The sequence below is a fragment of the Periplaneta americana genome, chromosome 6, assembly GCF_040183065.1.
Source record: "Periplaneta americana isolate PAMFEO1 chromosome 6, P.americana_PAMFEO1_priV1, whole genome shotgun sequence".
NCBI lineage: Eukaryota > Metazoa > Arthropoda > Insecta > Blattodea > Blattidae > Periplaneta > Periplaneta americana.
Window position 1 is genome coordinate 155,956,564 of NC_091122.1, and position 22,077 is coordinate 155,978,640.

General features: G+C 36.0%; 1 protein-coding gene across 2 annotated transcripts in view; it reads right to left on the reverse strand.

The window, feature by feature from the left end:
- Positions 1–22,077, reverse strand: part of ec (echinus) — a 419,892-nt gene that overhangs the window by 116,118 nt on the left and 281,697 nt on the right. Inside the window, exon 1 of one of the 2 annotated variants that reach the window (XM_069829355.1) lies at positions 6,340–6,500. The exons of the other annotated variant lie outside the window; for it this stretch is intronic. Coding sequence (XP_069685456.1) covers positions 6,340–6,390 — 51 coding nt within the window. The 5' untranslated portion in view covers positions 6,391–6,500. Of the gene's footprint in view, positions 1–6,339; positions 6,501–22,077 lie in introns of those variants that run through there. 2 annotated transcript variants of the gene reach the window in all.

Here is a 22,077-nt window from a genome sequence, read left to right on the forward strand (position 1 = left end):
AGGATTCAGAGACGCCGATTAATCAGTGGCTACATTAGTCGGCGTATTAGCTTTGGAAACTGTTACACGATGCTCAAAGTGCTACTGCGCATGTGCAGACTGGCAATTGTCATGCTCAGACGCAAGCGATTCCGGATCGTTTCTGTTTATTTGTGAGGTTATTGGCGATATTAAACTACAATAAACTATTTGTTTTTTCTTCTGTGGTAAAAAAGCAAGAAATATACATGGCAGCGTGCGGGAATTCGACTACACAAGAAGAAATGTCGAAAATGTAAGTAGAAATGTTATAATATTAGACGTAATATTTTTAGGTTAGGCCTAGACGTAACTATTATGAAATATTGGACTTCAAAGAGTGAATTATTCTAATTCAGTATATATTTATTTACTTTTAGTTGAACAAATAACTAAAAACAACTGGTGGAGGATGCCCTGCTCCCGAAATTGATGACGTAGGCCTACTAAACGATATGGAATGTTAACATATGAGGTATGTGTTTTTGGTTCTTAGGACATGTTTTTGTAAGTAAGATAGGCCTATTACTTCATGGTAAATGTTACCCTACCGGCGGGGGCTAAAATTTAGCCAGCCAAACCCCTCTTAGTACACGTATTATCGCTAACACTGGTTTATGAATACGAAAAACGTTAGTTCGCTGATCATCCACCGGAAGTAGCTATTTAACCCGCTCTAAGAATGTCTATAAATAGGGCCCTAAATGTTTTGATTACATTTAAGCGCATGGAACTTAGAGCGTGATTTGCTTCGTAACTGATACATTTTTATACTTCCTTTCTTCAATTTTGTGAGATTTAAAACAAATGTTGCAATTTCGCAGAAAAATCGAGCAGAAGCACTAACCTCCAAGTATAACGAAGACTGTCCGTGATTCCTAAAAGTATTAGAGGTTTCAACAGTCTCACTTACAGCTATTTTTAATTGCTTATTTTACGACGGTTTATTAACTGCTATGTTAGGCCTATCTAGCGTCTGAATGATATGAAGGTGATGATTCCAGTGAAATGAGTCCGGGGCCCAGTTACCCAGAATCTGCTCTTAATGGGTTGAGGGAAAACCTTGGAAAAAAAAACCTCAACCAGGTAACTTGTCCCAACCAGGATTTGAACCCGGGACCGCTCGTTTCACGTCCAGGCATGTTAACCGTTAACCCAAAGCGATGGACACTTACAGCTATAATATAATATTTACACTAATGAATGTTAATATGATGTATCTAGTTTCCATAACCAGACAGATCCGAGCTGCTCTTGTTGCTTCGAAATTCCGGGTCAAATCCTGAGTTCATTTTTAAGTCGCGATTGTGGATCAGTGCTGTTACGATGGTCTTCCATGCAGACGGCCTAGGATTCAATTCAATACTCATACATACATACATACATACATACATACATACATATACATACAATGGCGTACGCAGAATTTTGTCACGAAGGGGTCATTATTAAAATTGCTTACAATTTACATTATCGGTATTTTAAATGTTATGTATTATTATTATTATTATTATTATTATTATTAAACGGTACATTTATTAATATTATACTATGTTCTAATAGAACATATTCAAGAATATCGTCCACACCTAACGGAGTAACGGCTAGCGCGGCTGGCCGCGAAACCAGGTGGCCCGGGTTCGATTCCCGGTCGGGACAAGTTACCTGGTTGAGATTTTTCCGGGGTTTTTCCTCAACCCAATATGAGCAAATGCTGGGTAATTTTCGGTGTTGGACCCCGGACTCATTTCATCGGCATTATCACCTTCATCTCATTCAGACGCTAAATAACATAAGATGTTGATAAAGGTCGTAAATTAACCTACTAAAATAAAAATAAAATAAAAAATAAATTATTTCAAAGGCATGTTTGGTCCGATAAGTATAAATGGCATATGTTTGAACTGCCTATCATATCAATTTTTAAAACATTTTAACGATTGTCTTAAACCAGAAAACTTTAAGTGTTCATCCTGTGTTACCGTTTCGATGTGACCTGAGGATGCCATATTCATGGCGAAAAGTTTGTCAGCTTTTATGTACCATTTCATGTAATACCCTAATGGTTTAATGCATGATTACTGATAAGTATTTTGACGGTAATAAACCCATATATATATATATATATATATATATATATATATGTATTTGATAAAACAATAAATGATAGGTAAGAACTTTACATAAGAGGAATATCAAAGGAAATAATCAATTATATTGAAATATATGTAAATGTTATTAAAGTTCAAGGGAAGAATTCACACCCGGTAACCTCCCTTTGCGTACGCCCCTGTATACATACATGCACACAGTGATTCAAAACGTAGAATCAGCAGGCGAGGAGGTGATCTGATAAGGATGTTATTTGGGACATAAAAATACAGGAGTTTATTTGCTACCGTTTCACAGATACAACGATTCGAACATTTCATTTGAAATTCATTACAGTTTACGTAGTTGAAGATTGTCAGCTGAAGTCGACACGCTCCAAGTTTGGTCCTCATCTAAACAGAGTTACGACAAAGCTAATGGCTGATAAATAATTGGTTGCTGATCCTTTTGCCTTCTGATTGTTTTGCGCATGTGGTGTCAACAGAATGGCGCACCTGTGCATGTGGTCGTTGGATGAACACTACGTAGATGGATTGGTAGAGGAGGTCCTGTACTTGGCCGGCAAGGTGTCCTGATTTGACGCCGCTGTATTTTTTATAGAGCTGTATGAAAGAAAATGTGTATGATTCAGACGTTACCAACAGAGACGTTCTTCTGCAACGAATTGATACAGCTTCAGCAGATATAAGAAAACAGAATGGACTCTAAGTTTTCCAAATCGCTACTAGACAACACGCCCTAGTATATCTGAGTGCAAGACGAGACCATTTTCAGCATTTGCTCCAATAATAATGGTTACTGAATGTCAAATGTTAAAAAAAGGGTTAATGTTACAAATACTTGTTATAAATTCAAATGAAAAATTTGAACTCCTCTCTCTGTGAAACGATAGCAAATGTATTATTATGACAATGTACTTTTGTGCTCTAAATGAGTCACTCGCTGAGAAGAAACTTCCTACTGAAGGATGCACTGGAAAGAATGGTGAAAAGGGAGAAGAGTTCGGGGCAGAAAAAGATATCAGATGATAGACGACTTCAGATATGATTCGTTCAGAGTAAAAGTGGTGTAAGTCAAAATTGAGTAATGAGGTTTGAAATAAAAATTATGTAAAATACAGCGCAAAGTAGCAATTAAAGTCTGTGTGATGAATCTTGTCTCACTGTGAAAAGAGAGAGAAAGGAGACACGTCTTACCTCGTCTGTGTTGTTATTGCGATGGGGGGAGTGAAGCGATGCCAGTGGCGGAAGGGACTAGTTGATACATTCTGTAGCGCAAAATAAAGTAACAAAATATCTCTCTTCGTACTGTATAGCTTGTCTTTCAAGAAAGTGAGTTCCGGTAGCCTGTACAATAACAAGATTTTGAAAGGAATCCTGAAAATTTACAACCCTCCTATAATCTCCACCCTCATTTGAAGGGACTTGGTTTTATTGCTACTGAGACAAGATAAACCTTACCAGGTGTAATATGTCCTTCTTGCTATCCACTGGCTACTAATAGTTTAAATAAACTGACTATTAATTGCTACTTTACGCTGTATTTTACAGAATGTTTACTTTAACCCTCATTACCCATTTTTGACTTACACCACTTCTGCTCTGAACGGCTCGTATATGGATCATATGTGGAGACAAAGGGGAAGGCAGAAAATAGGAAAGATTGGAGAAAGATGGGTTTGCAGTGAAAGACCTGAAATTGGGCAGAACACTATGAATGAATGAAAGAATAAATAACATCCTTCACCAGCTCCTCGCCGGTTCACCTTCCTTTTGAATCACCCTGTATATACACATATATAGACACACACACCAACATACATAATTTATTGGCTGTATGTAGCTATCTGGAAAGTGGTTTGAAACGATACCTGATTCTTCCCACCCCATCCTAATAATAAACGAATAAGGTTGCTCTCCTGTGATGTAAGACGACAAGCCAGATTTCGAACTAAAGACAATAGACACCACACAAACTCAGACAACAGACACTCTCCCGTGCCCTAGAAGGGATTCGGAAGCGAAGAGGTTACTTCCATGTATGGATGAAACAGAGTCGCAGTCAATGGGTACACCACGGCAAGCATATAAGTGAAAGACAGGTGAAAAACTTGCATCTAGCTCCGCTTATGCACTCAGAAAAAAATATACAAAAGATAGCATTAAGACAATATAGAATCAAACCGGCAAAAAGCTGTCCATGTATCATATACATTACGAATATTAATATGAGGTGTAGTGATAAAAAAAATCAGTAATTTTTACTTTTGAAGGATATACAACGCAATTTTTGTAGTTTCAATTATTTATTTATAAAATAAATGTCATTATTTGTATAGGTTATGTAAAGAATGAGCGAAGGAAGAATATCCAAGAATGGGTTCAACATAGGAGAAATGAACACCGGTGAAAGTGTTGTGGAGAACTAGAAAAGAAATGGTTGGATATATTATATTATAGGAAGATTTCAGAGCCACGAGTATCTGAAGACTGGCCAAAGTGAGCGCAAAAATAACAAAAATAACAGTACAAATTGCGAGTAAGGCCAAGATCCATTCAAAGCGCAAAGCCAAGATCGAAGTAATTATCTTATTTTTGTTTAATTTTATGTTGAAGTTTTATTTTAATATAAGCAGATTGTCTGTTGTACTCTATTAGACATAAAATAATCCATATTTACTCAAAATACTTTACAAGGTCCATGTGTAAATTATGTGATAAACATCCAGCAAAATAATTAAATAAAATATTAATAACTAGCCGTACCCGTGCGCTCCGCTGCACCTGTTAGAAAAAAATATAAAATAATTACATAATTAAAATAGGACGTTTGATCCAGGGAACATTCGTGTTTGATAGAAGGATAAATCGTTTAATATATTACTTAATTTAAATTGTATTTAAATGATTAAAATGCGGTCATTTTGGTCCAGAGAGCAATAATTTGGTGCAATGGCAATTCCTTTAACATGTTTCTTAATTGTTATTACATGCAACCGTAGTTTAATGAAGACTGACATATCATTTAGTTTTAATTACTTGCTATATGTTTCAGAAGTTACTGTAATAACATGTCCATCTAGAGAAACTACACTTTCTAATGGTGAAATAATTAGCTTCCGATATTACTTCACACAAATACAGAAACATTCTCTTAGGCTATGTTCAATAGCTTTCGATTGTTGTTGTCCAAGGCCCCTTATAGACGAAGTCATTTGTTTTCATTTCAGTATAGCGCCTTAGATGGCGTTGTTATTGTAATTTTAAAACTCATTTAACTCATTAAATATCAGTCCTATCAAAATTTTGTATAGAATAAAACTTATCGGAAATTATTTTTAAAGAAACTTTTGTTATGTAATATTTTTCATGAAAATCAATAATAAATGATATATTTCGATTTAAATAAAGTATTTTCAATGCCATATAGCCTAAAATCTAAGTTACAACGAACTTAATTTATATTCCAATTTTCATATAAATTGGTTCAGCCATTATCGCGTGAAAAGGTAACAAACATTCAGACAGACAGACAGACAGATATAGAAACAAAAATTTCAAAAAAGCGATTTTCGGTTTCAGGATGATTAATTATACATGTTAACACCAATTATTTTTGGAAAATCGAAAATTATCAGAAAAATTTTGGCTACAGATTTATTATTAGTATAGATAAGCAGATTGTCTGTTGTACTCTATTAGACATAAAATAATCCATATTTGCTCAAAATACTTTACAAGGTCCATGTGTAAAGTATGTGATAAACATCCAGCAAAATAATTAAATAAAATATTAATAATTTACACTGCAAACGGTAAATTACCTAACTTGTTTCTAGAATCTTTGTTAATATGCACAGCTTAAAAGCCGGAACACAAAAACCAGAAGACAGGCCTACATTGATGAAGGTAAACACATTTGCTGTTACATCACAACGCAAAAGGATAAAAAAACAAACTTGATTATGCAGCTGTTACAATTAAGAGATGTTTCAATGACACGATTATTATGTCACTGTTAAGCTAGAAAACAAATGAAATCAGATCTGAAAGCCAAACAAATACAGCTGACGCATGTGCGTACTCCGATATGACGCGGTCTCCTAGCAACATTGTCATCAACAAAACATACAACATGGCTGCCGAACAGCGCCATCATGCCACTCCTACACAACACCACGTCACAAACAACAATAAAGCACAACTATACCTTAGTAATCTGGTACAAAGCATGCTTCCGATGTCTGTGTTTCTCCTTCATGGTGACGAAATGCAATGATTTCACACTAACACCACCATTTTACAACAAAATAAAACAAAACAAATGCGCGCGGCGTCTCACCACAGCAATAGACATGTATTCCACAGGTAAAATGACGAGTTCGCAGGTAAGTAGGAGGCAGGTGGAAAACTTGCACCTAGCGCTGCGTGGCGGCCAAAACTGAAAACTATTGTTACTATGACTTCTTACCACAGCTAGTGTTCTTACTACGGCCAATCACAACTGTTATTATGCAACAGGGGGGAGGTTGGAGTGTTGTGTTGTGGAAACCAAGCGTGAGGTGAAGAGAGAGGGGGGGATTTATTTGCGGGGGATGACAACAATAGCAGGATGGACTCACGGTGCTGTTTTTATGCTTCCATGGGAAGATGAAGACAGATAACTAAAGATCTGAAACGTGCTTGTCCTAAGTTCGAGGCCGGGCATCTGAGCATTCACACCAAGGTGTCCGGTTTCTGATTCTAAAGACAAAATTGGAGATTTATTCCTATCATATCCCATTTTCATAATGATAGCTTATTCTGTTCATTTATTTAATCTGGTGGAAGTAAGGCCATCATGCTTTCCCTACCACACCACCAGAAAATGCAGAGAGAAGAAGTAAATAAGAAAAAGAAACAAAGTACACATACAAAAAGAGAATGGGAAAAATAAAACTACAGAGATAAAATCAGAAATAGAAAATGTACTGCTATATTAATATTGAACGGGTTACATCAGCTGCTTGTTTATGCGGATGACGAGAATATGTTTGGAGAAAATCCACAAATGATTAGGGAAAACATAGCAATTTTACTTGAAGCAAATAAGGAGATAAGTTTGGAAGCAAATTTCGAAAAGACAAAGTATATGATTGTGTATCGTGGCCAGAACATAGTACGAATGGAAATATAAACATTGTAAATTTATCCTTTGAAAAGGTGAAAAAATTAAAGTATCTTGGAGCAACAGTAACAAATAGACTAAACTATAAATGATACTCGAGAGGAAATTAAAAACAGAATAAATATGGGAAATGCCTGTTATTATTCGGGTGAGAATATTTTATCATATAGTCTGCTCTAAAAAAATTGAAAATTAAATTTTATATAAAAAAGTTACGTACATTACCAGTTAATCTGTATGGCTGTGAAACTTGGCCTCTCACTTTGAGACAAAAACACAGGTTAAAGGTGTTCGAGAATAATGTGCTTAGGAAAATATTTGGGGCTAAGAGGGATGAAGTTACAGGAGAATGCAGAAAAACGTAGAACTGCACGCATTGTATTCTTCACCTAACATAATTATGATGGGCAACTACAACTAAAAAAAAGTGCTCTCTCTTTCACCCTCCCTTGTTCATGATTCATAGGAATAAAATGACAAATCAATGGTGATCCATTATTCCTGGTTGAATAAGAATTACCAAAAATTTACTTAATACATTACTATTTCTAGATAAAATTCTCTACGTGCATTACAACGCATTACACATAATTTACACAAAATTTAAAAATGTAATTTAATTAGCAAATTTGAACTGAAAAGACGAAAATTATGTCCTTCACGGGCAAAAATTCCATATGATGTAAAATTTACATTGACTATTGCACTTTTACTACGTCATACTACTTTTGCCAATAAAACGGTACGAAAGGACGTCTTTCAACCAATCATGGCTGCTTATCGCACAATTTTATCACTTCCCTAGCATTTGTTTAATTTTATCGCTTCCCTAGCATGTTTGTTTTCATCACTTCCCTAGCATTTGTTTCTTTGTTTGCCAACATTTTAAGCTGCAAATTCTTTACGGTATTATGAAACATGCTTTGCGATCGTCATTTGTTTCCCGCATAGATAGTTGACTGAAAATGGCGGCTTCGTTTAAACGTTTTGGTGAAATACTCGTAGAATTTTAGTAAGTCAATTAATATCTATTTCATTGTATTAGAGTACTTTATTTCTTCTAATCTTTATATATTTTCTTCTAATCGTGTAATATTCAATTAAATCCCACTCGAGTTTTGATTTTCTCTAGATAAATCAAAACCTCTAGTGAGATTACTGTTGATAAAAGAATTGAACAAGTAACAATTTCGAATTTCTTTAGTACAACACTTAATAAGGACGTAAATTTTATTAAAAAATACATTTCAATAGAGCTATGAATGTAATAAACAACGTCTTCAAATCAAACTTAGTTTAAAAAATATAAGGTTAAGAATAAGACATTAACCAGACCATCTTTCATGCGGCAGTGAAGCATGGACCATTTGTAAAGGAGACGAAATTAGGATTACGAGAGCGGAAATTAGATTTATGCGCCTTGCTGCAGGCTGCACTAGTTTAGATCCCAATTGTAATACTGTACAGACATATTAGAAGAGCTACAAGTGCAGTCTATTTTGGGACAGATTCAGAATTATCGTAATAACTTCCAGGTTTCCTCTGCAATTACTACGTTACCAACCAAGAGAGAAAAGAAATTTGGGTAGACCTTTGAAGCGCTGGATTGAGACTGTACCAGGCCACTGGCCTAACATCTGAAGGCGGATTATGATGACAACCAGAAAAAACGATCACGAGGAAGGAACCCCGCATTTTCCGAAATCAAAGCCACCGCATCTAGCAAATTCAACTGTGTGGGCTTCTCGGTTGTCATTTGGATAAAAAAAAAACTTATTTACAAAATGTCTTCTTTTTCTTCAGTTAAAATGTTCGATTATCATAATATGAAATGTGTGAGAATAACAAAATTGTGCAAACATCGGAACTGGGGCTGTGGCATGATCCAAGCAAGGATTTATGCAATGGGCGGGATTCGAATCGAGAAACGAGAGTGTGGGTAGGATTGCTTCAATAGGCTACATGTTCGATAATATACAAGTTTATGAGGGCGGATTACATATGAGATAATAAACAGTGTAAATCTTTCTAAGAAACAACTGAGGAGAAAGGCAATTACTTACTGAGCGATTACACATATACAAGACAGTTCAGGGACAAGTCGAGTGAAGGAGGGTAGAAAAATAAGTTGACAATAATTGGTAGGGAAAGAAAGTAGCGAACGGAAAGAGAGAAAGAATAGAAGAAAATGGGTCTAAATAAACGGAGAATTCAAGTAAGAGACAGGAAAACATTTACATGAAAATAAATATGGTAAGTGAAACAAAGAAGGGCAAACAACTACAAGAAAATAAGATGAAAACGAGAGAGAGAAAGAAATAGTTGGCTTACTGTTGAAACCTCGTTAACTGCATTTGAGAAAATTGTACAAGCGAGCAAAAGAAAACTTCGTATTCTTTTTAAATCCCAGCCAACAACTGTCATGCATTTGTTATTTATAAAATTTAGAAACATTTGCACACTCACGAGGTGTTCTCAGAAGACACATTTTGAAAATATACATAAATTTCGACATTCCGGAAAAATAATTGGACTTAGATATTTCTGAAATAAGCCGACGAAATTAATGCAGGAATGACTGAAAACAACAGGCATAGACCTATAGGAAAAAACTGAATAAATAAAGGGCATGATAATCCGTGGCGCCACAGCCCTTGAAGGGCCCAGACCGACCACCCCGCTGCTGACCTCACGTTCACATGCCGAAGCAGAGGTGGACGATCATTCAGCCAGAATGGAGGTATCATGTGGTTAGCACGATGATCCCCCCAGCCGTTATAGCTGGCTTTCGCAACCGGATTTCGCTACCTATCGTAGCGCCCCAAATGCATCATGATGCTGGGTTGGCACCGGTCCTATACACTGACTGAAATTTCATGAGAAAATTTCTTCCCCCATGAGGACTCGAATCAGCGCGCATTGCGTAACGAGAGTCCTAGGCAGGGTGCCTTAGACCACGACGCCACGGCGCGGGACAAAGGGCATGATGGAAATGTGTTACCTCAACAACAACAACAACAATAATAATAATAATAATAATAATAATAATAATAATAATAATAATAATAATAATACACGACGAGTTACAAGCGTTTCAAATCTCACCCTTTTTCGTCACAGCTGTTCCGTTGTTATGGTGCCCAATACTAAGAGCAGAAGGGAAATCGACAAAAAAAAAAATAAATAAGGAAATTAAGAGAAAAAACATAGCAAGAATGAAATTAAGTTAAATTAGGAAAAAGCGAAAGAGGATAACTTGGGAAGAACGAAAAAAGAAGAGACAAAATAAAGGGATAAAATGAGGTAGAAAAATGAAAGAAAGAGAAACAAACATGAAGAAAATTAAAGAAAAGAAACGAAGGATAAAAGGAGGGAGAGTTAAGAAACGCAGAAGAAAAGAAAAATAATAAAATTTTAGGAAAGAAAAAAAAAGAAAAGGAAAAGTTAGATAGGAAAAGAAACGAGAGCAAAAAGGGAATAAATAAGCTTAGGAAAGAAATGAAAAGGAAATTAAAAAAGGAAATTAAAAAGCAAGATAGAGAAAAATAGCAAAAGAAAAAAGATAAATAAAGAAGCTTAGAAAAAGAAAGAAGAAAAATAAAGAAGCTTAGAAAAAGAAAGAAGAAAAATAAAGAAGCTTAGAAAAAGAAAGAAGAAAAACAAAGAATCTTAGAAAAAGAAAGAGCAAAAATAAAGAAGCTAAGAAAAAGAGAGAAGAAAAATAAAACGTTAAAGGTAAGACAGAGTAGGAAAACGAAAGAAAAAGGTAAATTAATTAAAGAAGTAAGATAGAAGAAGATAGCAAAAGAAAAAAGAAAAATAAAGAAGTTTTGAAAAAAGGAAGAAAAATAAAAGGATAAAGGTAAGATAGAGAAAGAAAACGAAAGAAAGCGAAAGAAAAAAAGAAAATAAGTAAGCCTAGGAGAGAAAAAAATGAAAAACAAAGGAAAAGGACAAGATGGAAGAAGAAAACGAAAGAAAACAAAAATAATTAACGATGAAAGAGCACACGTGTGGACTTCGGTCCTAGGTTCATAGATATCTATGACGTAGTGCAGAGGGGGCCACTAGAGGGAACCCAAGAGTTGGAACTTAAAACTGAGACGATTCTTCCGACGCCGGGGTGGAATCCGGTGTGGCTTAGTGGATAAAGCGTCAGCACGTAGAGCTGAAAACCCGGGTTCAAATCCCGGCGCCGGAGAGAATTTTTCTCCGTTCCATTACTCTTTCATCGTATGATAACGTAGAATATCTGCATGGAAATATCATATGTACTTCGGTACATTATAATTATATATATATATATATATATATATATATATATATATATATATATATATATATATATATAATTAAGTTTAGGAAATGAAAGAAGAAGAATAAAAGAAAAGAAGATAGAAGAAAAGGAAAGAGAAAAGAAAATAAATAAGCTCAGGAAAGGAAAGAAGAAAAGTAAAAGTACGAAAGGAAGTAAATGGAAAACGAATACGAGAAAAACAAAGAAATGGGAGGAGAAAATGAAGGGGATAAAAAAATAATGAAGTAAGAAAGGTAAAGAAAAAGGAAAAAGCAAAGAAGTGGGAAAACGAAATGAAATAGAAGGAAATAACAGGAGAAAGACAGAAAGATAGTAAAGTGGTAGTATGAAGAGGAGAAGGTTCGTGTGAAGGCACATCACGGTGGAGTCGAGGGTGTTGCGCCTATCTACCGACAAGCTGATAGCTGCAATCTGCTGGGTGTCGTTTTCATTACAGCACACTTGTCCATTACACACAGCGGTGCCTCGCAGGTGGACGCAGCCAAGCGTGCACCTGAATAAGACTTTACGACGCTCACAAGGAGCAGCTTTAATTACAGCGGAGGGGGGACCACTTCAATTAAACGCGGTGTTAACGTCTTGCCGGCCTAATGAACAGATACCGGCTATATATGGGAAACAGTCGAAATTAACTCCCGCTCACAAGTTACAGGTTCAAGAAGTTCCCGCATGAAATACACAGAGCTTGAGAAACCATTTCCTTCTACACATCACGATATACAGGGTGATTCAGCAGGAACAGCAAATGTTTTAGGAGGTAGTAGAATGACATGACATGACATGAAATTTTAGCCATCAGGTGACAGATCATTCAAATTTCACATTCCCTAAATGAATGATGAATCGGCCACAGTGGTCACGTGAATTGGCCACTAAGGTCCCCAGACTTTTTTCGTGTATTTTTTTTCTGTGGGGCGGATGAAAGGCCAAATGTACAAAAACAAAGCAAACACAAGGACGAATTGTGTCGCTCGCATTACGAAAAATGCTGCTCTCATAAAATTACAAGACGACCTCAGAAGCGCAACACTTATCTACTGCTATCAACAGAGCGGAGAAGTACATTGAACTTTTGAAATGTACTGATATCATGTAAATAAACAAATATAAACATTAAATATGTGTTTTCTTCATACCATTTTAAGGTTTGTTATTCATAACATTTAAACAGCTGTATCTCCACCCCAATTAAATACTGGACACATGTTTTTACTCAGAATAGTCCATACTATACTATCTAATCTAAACAGTATTTGCTCCACATGAGGCTCATGTATACCATCATTTTAATTAGTTACAGTTTCTAAAGAAAAAAAAGTATGTTGTTTGCTACTCAACTGTGGACTCGTTTATTTATTTTTACAACTCATTCATAGCTCACAATTATCAGTCAGCCGTCCATACACATGGCAAGAGCCAAGTTCTTTCTACGTTGTGTTGTGTGTGGCCTATGATTGAGAAAATTGTTTAGTGTAGTTCATTTACAGATAAAATTCACTTTTAAATCAAACGTAATGGTCGAGGCGGTATCGTGTCGGATTCGCATTCGGGAGGCCCGGTTCAATCCCGTGGACGGCCAATCAAAATGTTTCTTTTTCGGGATTTTCCCTTCCCGCAAAGGCGAATGCAGGACTGAAAGTCTCTTTCCATCTAGCTCGAACCTTCTGGCATTGTATATATGTGTACGTGTTGTCTTTAAAACATTAACTTCAAGGACATAAAAACATCAAGAATAATATATAAGAATAAATAATAGGGAAGTGGGGATGGGCTTGGCTTGGTGGAAGCTAGGAATATGGAAATTGAAAAACAGAAGAGGTCCCGTAAAAAGGAAATATGCCCCCTTTGCGGCATGGGAGAAGACGCCTTTCATATAGTATTAGAATGTCAAGAAACAGACAATACAAGGAAAAAGTGGATAAATAATAAATGTTTGGATATTAATAGATATGTAGCATACCGTATAATAAAATATGTAGTACAACTAATACAAGCGAGTTAAGAAATTAGACAAATTTATATAAACACTTCTATTCGGCGATAAATTTAATACATCATTAGTTTTAACTTTCCCTTTCCATTTCAGCTTCATTATCATATATCATATCATATCATATCATATCATATCATATCATATCATATCATATCATATCATATCATATCATATCATATCATATCATATATCATATCATATCATATCATATCATATCATATCATATATCATATCACATCATATCATATCATATATCATATCATATATCTCATATCATATTTTATTTTACTAGGTTATTTTATGACGCTTTATCAACAGCTTAGGTTATTTAGCGTCTGAATGAGATGAAGATGATAATGCCGGTGAAATGAGTCCGGGGTCCAGCACCGAAAGTTACCCAGCATTTGCTCATATTGGGCTGAGGGAAAACCCCGGAAAAAACCTCAACCAGGTAACTTGCCCCGACCGGGAATCGAACCCAGGCCACCTGGTTTCGCGACCACACATGCTAGCCGTTACTCCACAGGATCATATCATATCATACCTCATATATGATATATGATATATTATATCATATATCATATTATATCATATATATCATATCATAATATATATATCTCATATCATATCATATCATATCATATCATATCATATCATATCATATCATATCATATCATATCATATCATATCATATCATATCATATCATATCATATCATATCATATCATATCATATATCATATCATATAATAAGTTACCATATATCATATATCATATGTCCGAAGACAGGTTTGAACTTGATAAGTGATAACAAGAAGGCACCACTTATTAGACAACTAGGCTAGGCGATAATGGGGTAGGGTGACCAGTTCCTTTTCCTCCCATTGAATACATCGCCGATTAGCTACATATTTCACTAGTTAGACTTCAGATGCATGCAATTGTTCTTCTTCTGACACATCGTCAAGTGATATATGCTGCCTGATAATAGATATACATATCTGTAGAACCTCAAACAGAATATCATATCATATCATATCATATCATATCATATCATATCATATCATATCATATCATATCATATATCATATCATATCATATATCATATCATATATCATATCATATCATATCATATCATAATATATTATATATATCGTCATATATCATATCATATCATATCATATCATATCATATCATATCATATCATATCATATCATATCATATCATATATCATAGTCCACACCTGTGGAGTATCGGTTAGCGCGTCTGACCGCGAAACCATGTGGTCCGGGTTCGATTCCCGGTCGGGACAATTTTCCTGGTTGAGGTTTTTTTCCGGGGTTTTTCCTCAACCCAATATGAGCAAATGCTGGGTAACTATCGGTACTGGACCCCGGACTCATTTCACCGGCATTATCACCTTCATCTCATTCAGAAGTTAAATCAACCAAGATGTTGATAAACATCGTAAAATAACCTCATATCATATCATATATCATATCATATCATATCATATCATATCATATCATATCATATCATATCATATCATATCATATCATATCATATCATATATCATATCATATCATATATCATAACATATCATCTCAAGTTGCATAAATGAGGAAAGTCACGGATAGTTGGTTGGATTAGTTATCAGACCTGCTCTTCAGGACTATGACACGACTTTATTTCTGTCTTAAAGGAAGACATGGTAAGAATATTTTATGGACCTACCAACGAGTATGGTAAGCACCACGCCACCAAGAATTTAGTGCAGTCAGACACTCGAACCGCAAAGACCACCGCAAAACCTCAAAGCCTTACAGGGCCCAATATATGAAGACATAGACGGACGAACAAGACAGACGAGAGTACATGCACAGTGCTGCAATTGTTAGCGTCCAACTGGCAACATAACGACGAATATAAATCAGTTTGCAACACTGCAGACTCGAATAATTCAAGTCGTAAAACTTGACAAATCGGGACAGCGATTGTACAAGGATTTGTTGTATGTTTACGAGTTTTGAACCCAAGTCAGACTGCTTACATCACCAGATGGTATACGAGCAGAAACCCGAGATTGCTGCAGTCTGCAAGCGTGACGGGACTGACGTCATGGACCGGCAGACTGTATTGATAGCCTCTAACCCAGATTCGCGACACATTAAGGCTCCGACGCCGTCATAAGGCGTTGATGAAACACGTACGGCGCATTGGCCATATAACTTTTCATTACGTCGCTATTATCCTTTGGGCTTTAGACACACTTTACGATACTGTAAATTGCTAAGTTCAGTCGTTTCACGTCTGAGGGTGGAGTTGCAGAGATCCATTAAATGTAAAATATGAAATACGTTATTAAAGTTCAACGTTCTATTCATCATTTTCTATCTCCAACCCCCTCCTTCCCTGTTACGTTTCTTCAATAACTTCTTTTATTTTATCTCTTATTTCTGTCACTCTTCTCTTCCTTCTTTTTCTATATTTCTGTTGTTAGCACTTTCTTTCAGACTTCGTCATTTATTCTCTTCTATTTCTTTTCTACCTTCTATTTCGCATGTATTTTTTCTCCAAATATATTGACTATTTCCTTATTTGTTTTACCGTTTTCTATATACCTGTTTTAGTGAATAACCAATTCATTTCTTTCCATTGTCCTTTGCTTCCTTTTTATTTTTTCTCTCTTTCTTTGCTTATTTTTGTTTCTTCCCATTTTCTTCGCTTCCTTTTTGTTCCCTCCAATTTTCATGTCTTCCTTTTTGTTTCTTCCCTCTTCCCATTTTTTTCTTTGCTTCCTTTTTGTTTCTTCCATATCCCAATTTCTTTGCTTCCTTTTGTTTCCTCCCAGTTTCTTTAAATCTTTGCTTTCATCTTTTTTCTCCTCATTTTCTTTGCTTTCCTTTTTATTCTTACAATATCTTTTGTGCACTTTTTGTTCCTTTCCATTTTCTTTGCTTCCATCTTGTTTCGTCCCATTTTCTTTGCTTTCTTTTTGTTTATTTCAATTTTCTTTGCTTTCCTCTTGTTTCTTCCTATTTCTTTGATTCGTTATTACTTCTTTCCATTTTCTTTGCTTCTCTATTGTTTCTTCCCAATTTCTTTCCTTCCTTCATATATTTTTTTCAATTTTTCTTTGCATTTCCATTTTATTTCGCTTTCTTTTTGTTTATTTCCATTTTCTTCACTTTCTTTTTTATTCTTTCCTTTTAACTTTGCTTCCTTCTTGCTTTTACTCTTTTATTTGCTTCTTTGTTTCTTCCATATTTCTTTGATTCTTCTCTTCTTTACCCTTTGATTTATACACTTTTATCACAGTCTAGTATATACAGTCACGAAGCTTGAGTTTATGAGGGTACTAGGAACAATAGACTGTGCAGGTACTATTTCACATTGTCTGTAATGAGGCGACAGTAGCGATCCTAGTGGTTAGCAACTACCTATGAATGCATATTTACTATATATTGAGCTTCGTGACTGTATATACTAGACTGTGCTTTTACCGTTCCATCTAATAGTTTCCTTTTGTTTTTATTCGCTTCCTCCTTATCCCTTTTATATTTAATTGCTCCTAGCTTTATTTTTTAGTTTCCATCAATTTTTGTTTCCTTATTTTATCTATGTTATGCCTGTTATTATTCGGCTGAGAAGCTTTTGTCATCTAGTGTGCTGTCAAAAATCTTATATTACAGTTATATTACCGGTTGTTCTGTATGGTTGGTAAACTTGGACTCTCACTTTGAGAGAGGAACAGAGATTAAGGGTGTTTGAAAATAAGGTTCTTAGGAAAATATGTGGGGCTAAGAGGGATGAAGTTACAGGAGAATGGAGAAAGTTACACACAACTGCACGCATTGTATTCTTCACCTGACATAATTAGGAACATTAAATCCAGACGTTTGAGATGGGCAGGGCATGTAGCACGTTTGGGCAAATCCAGAAATGCATACAGAGTGTTAGTTGGGAGGCCGGAGGGAGAAAGACCTTTGGGAAGGGCGAGAGATAAATGGAAGGATAATACAAAAATAGATTTGAGGGAGGTGGGATATGATTGTAGAGACCGGATTAATATTGTTCAGGATAGGGACTGATGGCGGGCTCCTGTGAGGACGGCAATGAACCTCCGGGTTCCTTAACCCGTAATTGGTGAGGTGGTGACTGTGAGTACCCCAGTCATTGTAAGGGGGATGTGCGGAGGGTTCCTGTTCAATTCATATAAATATATTTTTTTGCTTATTATGCTGCCTGTTTCCCTAATTTTGAAGAAAACCTAGTTAAAACAAATGAAGGTACTTTATTATATAAATTAAAAATTCAGTTTGATTATCTGAGTGCTACGATACAAGTTTCTAAGTTGGGGTAAGTGGAATCCCCACCTCACCAGTGACTAGAAAAATACCTCACCACTTATGGGTTAAAAGTCATAAGTACCTAAGTAAGTATTTTATCGAGTGTTCATTTCTTAAAATTTTATTTATTTCTATAATATTTTTCTGCTTCCTTTCATTCTTCCTCTATTCATTTTAGTTTTTTTGTTTTATTTCAAATATTTTAGCTCCTTCTGCACCCTTCATCTTTCTTCCATTCGTTTCGTTGTCAGTCAGATGCCGTCACCCCTCTATTATCGCCACATCATCATGAATTATTATTGTTAATAGTTAGTGCATTGTGAAAGACTGCTCAAAAGAACTACGATTCAATTTGTTTATTATTTGATTCCTGCCTCAATTTTAATATTTCGAATCGAAGCTAGAATATGTTGAAAACTGTCAGGACGCTACTAACCTTGTATCCTACCAGGTAATATATTTACGAAAAGGTAACACAGTAATTAACACATTTGTAACTAAATCGGTTTTGTTGGCAGTAGAAATAACAACAAAGCAGGAATAACGTGGCATATGTTTATGTTTGCGCAGAGGTTAGCGGTCTATTCCACAGCCTGGTTGGGAGAGATCACGTGAAGCGAAGATTTAGTTGGCCAGGTAAGAAAACACAGACAAGGTACAGATGGAGAGAAAAAAAAAAAAAAAAAAGAAGAAGCAAAGAAGAAAAACTCGTTGCTTTGCCAGAGGGCGCCGGCCGCAGAAGTTTGGCGGGAAGAGTGCGCGGGGAGGGGAATGGGGCTGGAGTTCATGGACACTCGCTCCTCGACCCGGGATCGGATTGACTTGGCTTACGTACAATCTGCTCGACGGCGTGCTGGCCTTCACTCCGATCCGCGTACAGGACACTCTCCGCGCAATGCAACACCTTCAACGATGGTGGTGATCCCTCCAATAATGGTCTGTTTTTCTTTTACTTGGTTATTTAACGACGCTGTATAAACTACGAGGTTATTTAGCGTCGATGGAATTGGTGATAGCTAAATGAAATTTGGCGAGATAAGGCCGAGAATTCGCCATAGATTACCTGACATTTGTCTTACAGTTGAGGAAAACCTCGGAAAAACCCAAGCAGGTAATCAGCCCAAGCGGGAATCGAAGCCGCGCCCGAGTGCAACTCCGAATCGACAGACAAGCGCCTTACAAGCAAACGTTCTGATGTAGGCAGATAAAAAAGTTATTATTTTTTCTTCCACCATGTTTATAATGTCAAAAGAAGTGCTTAGGCCTATACAAATTTTGTCCACTCGACCGCAATTACGAGGGCTGTAATAGTAATATGCGTTACAAGAGCGGTATGTTGAAGTTTTCATGTTCGAGGAAAAGTTTGAAAAAGCGAAACGTAGTTGAGTTTTTTTAATTTCCGAGAATTGAAAGAAAACATACCGCTCGTGTATCGTACATTATTTTGTGCGAAGATCGTTTATTACATACCTGAAAGACGAATTTCTAATTCGTTGCAATGAAATCTCCATCTTGGCTTCTGTTCAATGACGGCAAATTTGCAAAACAAAAATATCTATCTTCAACATTGTTGCTTTAAAATGTTTTCTATGTTTACTCTACTCCAGCAGGCCGTGATATACGTGTCTTCCCCCCCCCCCCCCCCCAGTCTATAAATGCGAACTTAAAACAAACTGTAAGGTTAGGTAATGATTTATTTTTCATTTTAATATTTCAACAATATTATTTATATAACATATTGCAGTAATAACATCGGCATCTGGAATCTTGTTGATTTTTTCACGGCTTCATTAATGTTACTTGCATCACGAATGCAGTAACTTTAGTGGAGTTGTAGAGTTTACTTAATTTTTGCAAATATTTAGAAACAATAATTAACATTGTAATTTAGGTGAAATTGCAGTGGTAAGTTTCCAATTTATAATTATTACTATATTGAACGTCTCTAAAAATAATATGTTAAAAGCCTAAAGCAGTAAAATGAATATGTCACTTAAGCGGTAAGAAGAGGGAAATTGTTATGTGTGTTAGGTTGGGAATATTGAATGTGGAATTTTTCACTTTCTGCGGAAACCAAGCAAATATGCACGATCTCGCACAAAAAAATAAGTTCGCCAGGGGCTGTTAACAGAAAAAATACACAATTTGATTGGACAAATTTATTGGAACAGACACAGCAATTGTTGAGCTATTTTTCAAAATATTTTCCATCGGAATTGAGACATTTCTCATATCATGGGATCGACAGAGAGAGGTGCAGACTCAGTCAAACGCTGGTTTCGATGTGAGGCGGCTGACTTCTACGACACAAGGATGCAAAAACTGATCCCATGGTATGGCGAAATGTCTCAATTCCAGTGGGGGATATGTTGACAAATAGCGTAACAATTGCTGTATCTGTTTCAATAAATATTTCAATGCAACTGTGCTTTTTTCTATAACGACCCTAGGGAAAATCACTTTCTGGACGGCATCGTAAGTGTGGCCAAAATTTGTATAAGCACTTCTTTTGACATTATTAATATGATGGAAAAACAAAATTAACTTTTTTATCTGCCCCCATCAGAACGTTTGCTTGTTAGCCGACTGAGCTACATCGGTGGTTATATCTGTTATCTTCAGTGCACATACATATTCTGAGATCTCGCTAACCACTCTATATTAATTGGTTTATCATCATCATGTGTTGTGATATCATGGTTAGCACGCCTACCTTATATTTGGGAGGTCCGAGGTTGAATCCCTGGGTTTTTCGTAGTTTCTCAAATCTTTTAGGGTATATACTGGGTCACGATTCCCTTCATATCCAATTCTGTAACTCTTAAACATTATAATTCGGCTTATTATCAGTCACCTGTCGTTACAGACTAGCCATCTGTCCGATAAGTAGCGCAGTAAATGGCCCAAGGCATTGCCCTCAGTCGGAAGACAAGAGATGGCAAAGAATGGAAACGCTTGGGAAAAATCTATTATTTTTAGAGGATCAGCTAGTGTTACGGAGGATGTAGATGATGCATCATACATAAGGAAAATCGATAAAATAATATGGAAAGTGGAAGTTAGAGATAACTTTCGACAAAACCGAATACTTGACATTGGATATGGAAGAACAGTTAATATATGTTACAGAAGTAAAAATGTTGAATATTTTAAGTGTCTTGGAGAAAACTCAACAAGGAATTTAAAAATTGAAAAAAGAATTGACTGTAGGAGAATTATTGGTATGATAAACTTTATTTTATGGAGTAGGAATATTTTACACAGAACTGAACTACTAGGTCTAATATTTAAGACATTGTTACGAAGTATTTTTTTGTATGGGGACGAAACAGGGACAGTGAATAGATAGCAAGCCGAGAGATTACTGGTGGTAGGAGGTCAGCACGAATATCCATAACATAAAGTTCGAAATACTAGAATAAGGGAAATAATGCAGGTCGATAGGAACATTCTAGATACAACAGAAGAGAACCGATTGATATAGTATGCCATAGAACAGAATACCAAGGAATATCGAATTTTGAGTCGGAAGGGAAATGAGAAAAAGATAAACCACGGGAATGGTGGTTGGATGGGGTGCGAAGACGCATGGAGGAAAAGGCCGACATATGAAGAGTCCACTGGATGTCACTTTCTTGTCGAAAATGAACCAAGACTGTCAATGCATAGCTTAAGACATATAGAATGTACGTACAGAGTTATATGGCATTAACACTGATAGTCGTTGTCCAGAAAATCACAGTTAAGCTTTGAGCGCTAAGCATTTCGAACTTTCAATTGCTTCTCCTGCAAAATGTATTCCAAATGACATCCATCATTCTTGCAGTGGACTCTTCATATGTGAGGAAGATGTCATAAACAGAGATCTTTAGCGGCAAAAGATCATAGTCGAATATTCCTTCATAAAATAATACTTACTTACAAATGGCTTCTAAGGAACCAGCAGGTTCATTGGCGCCCTCACATAAGCCTGCCATCAGTCCCTATCCTGTGCAAGATTAATCCAGTCTCTATCATCATATCCCACCTCCCTCAAATCCATTTTAATATTATCCTCTCATCTACGTCTCGGCCTCCCCAAAGGTCTTTTTCCCCTCCGGCCTCCCAACTAACACTCTATATA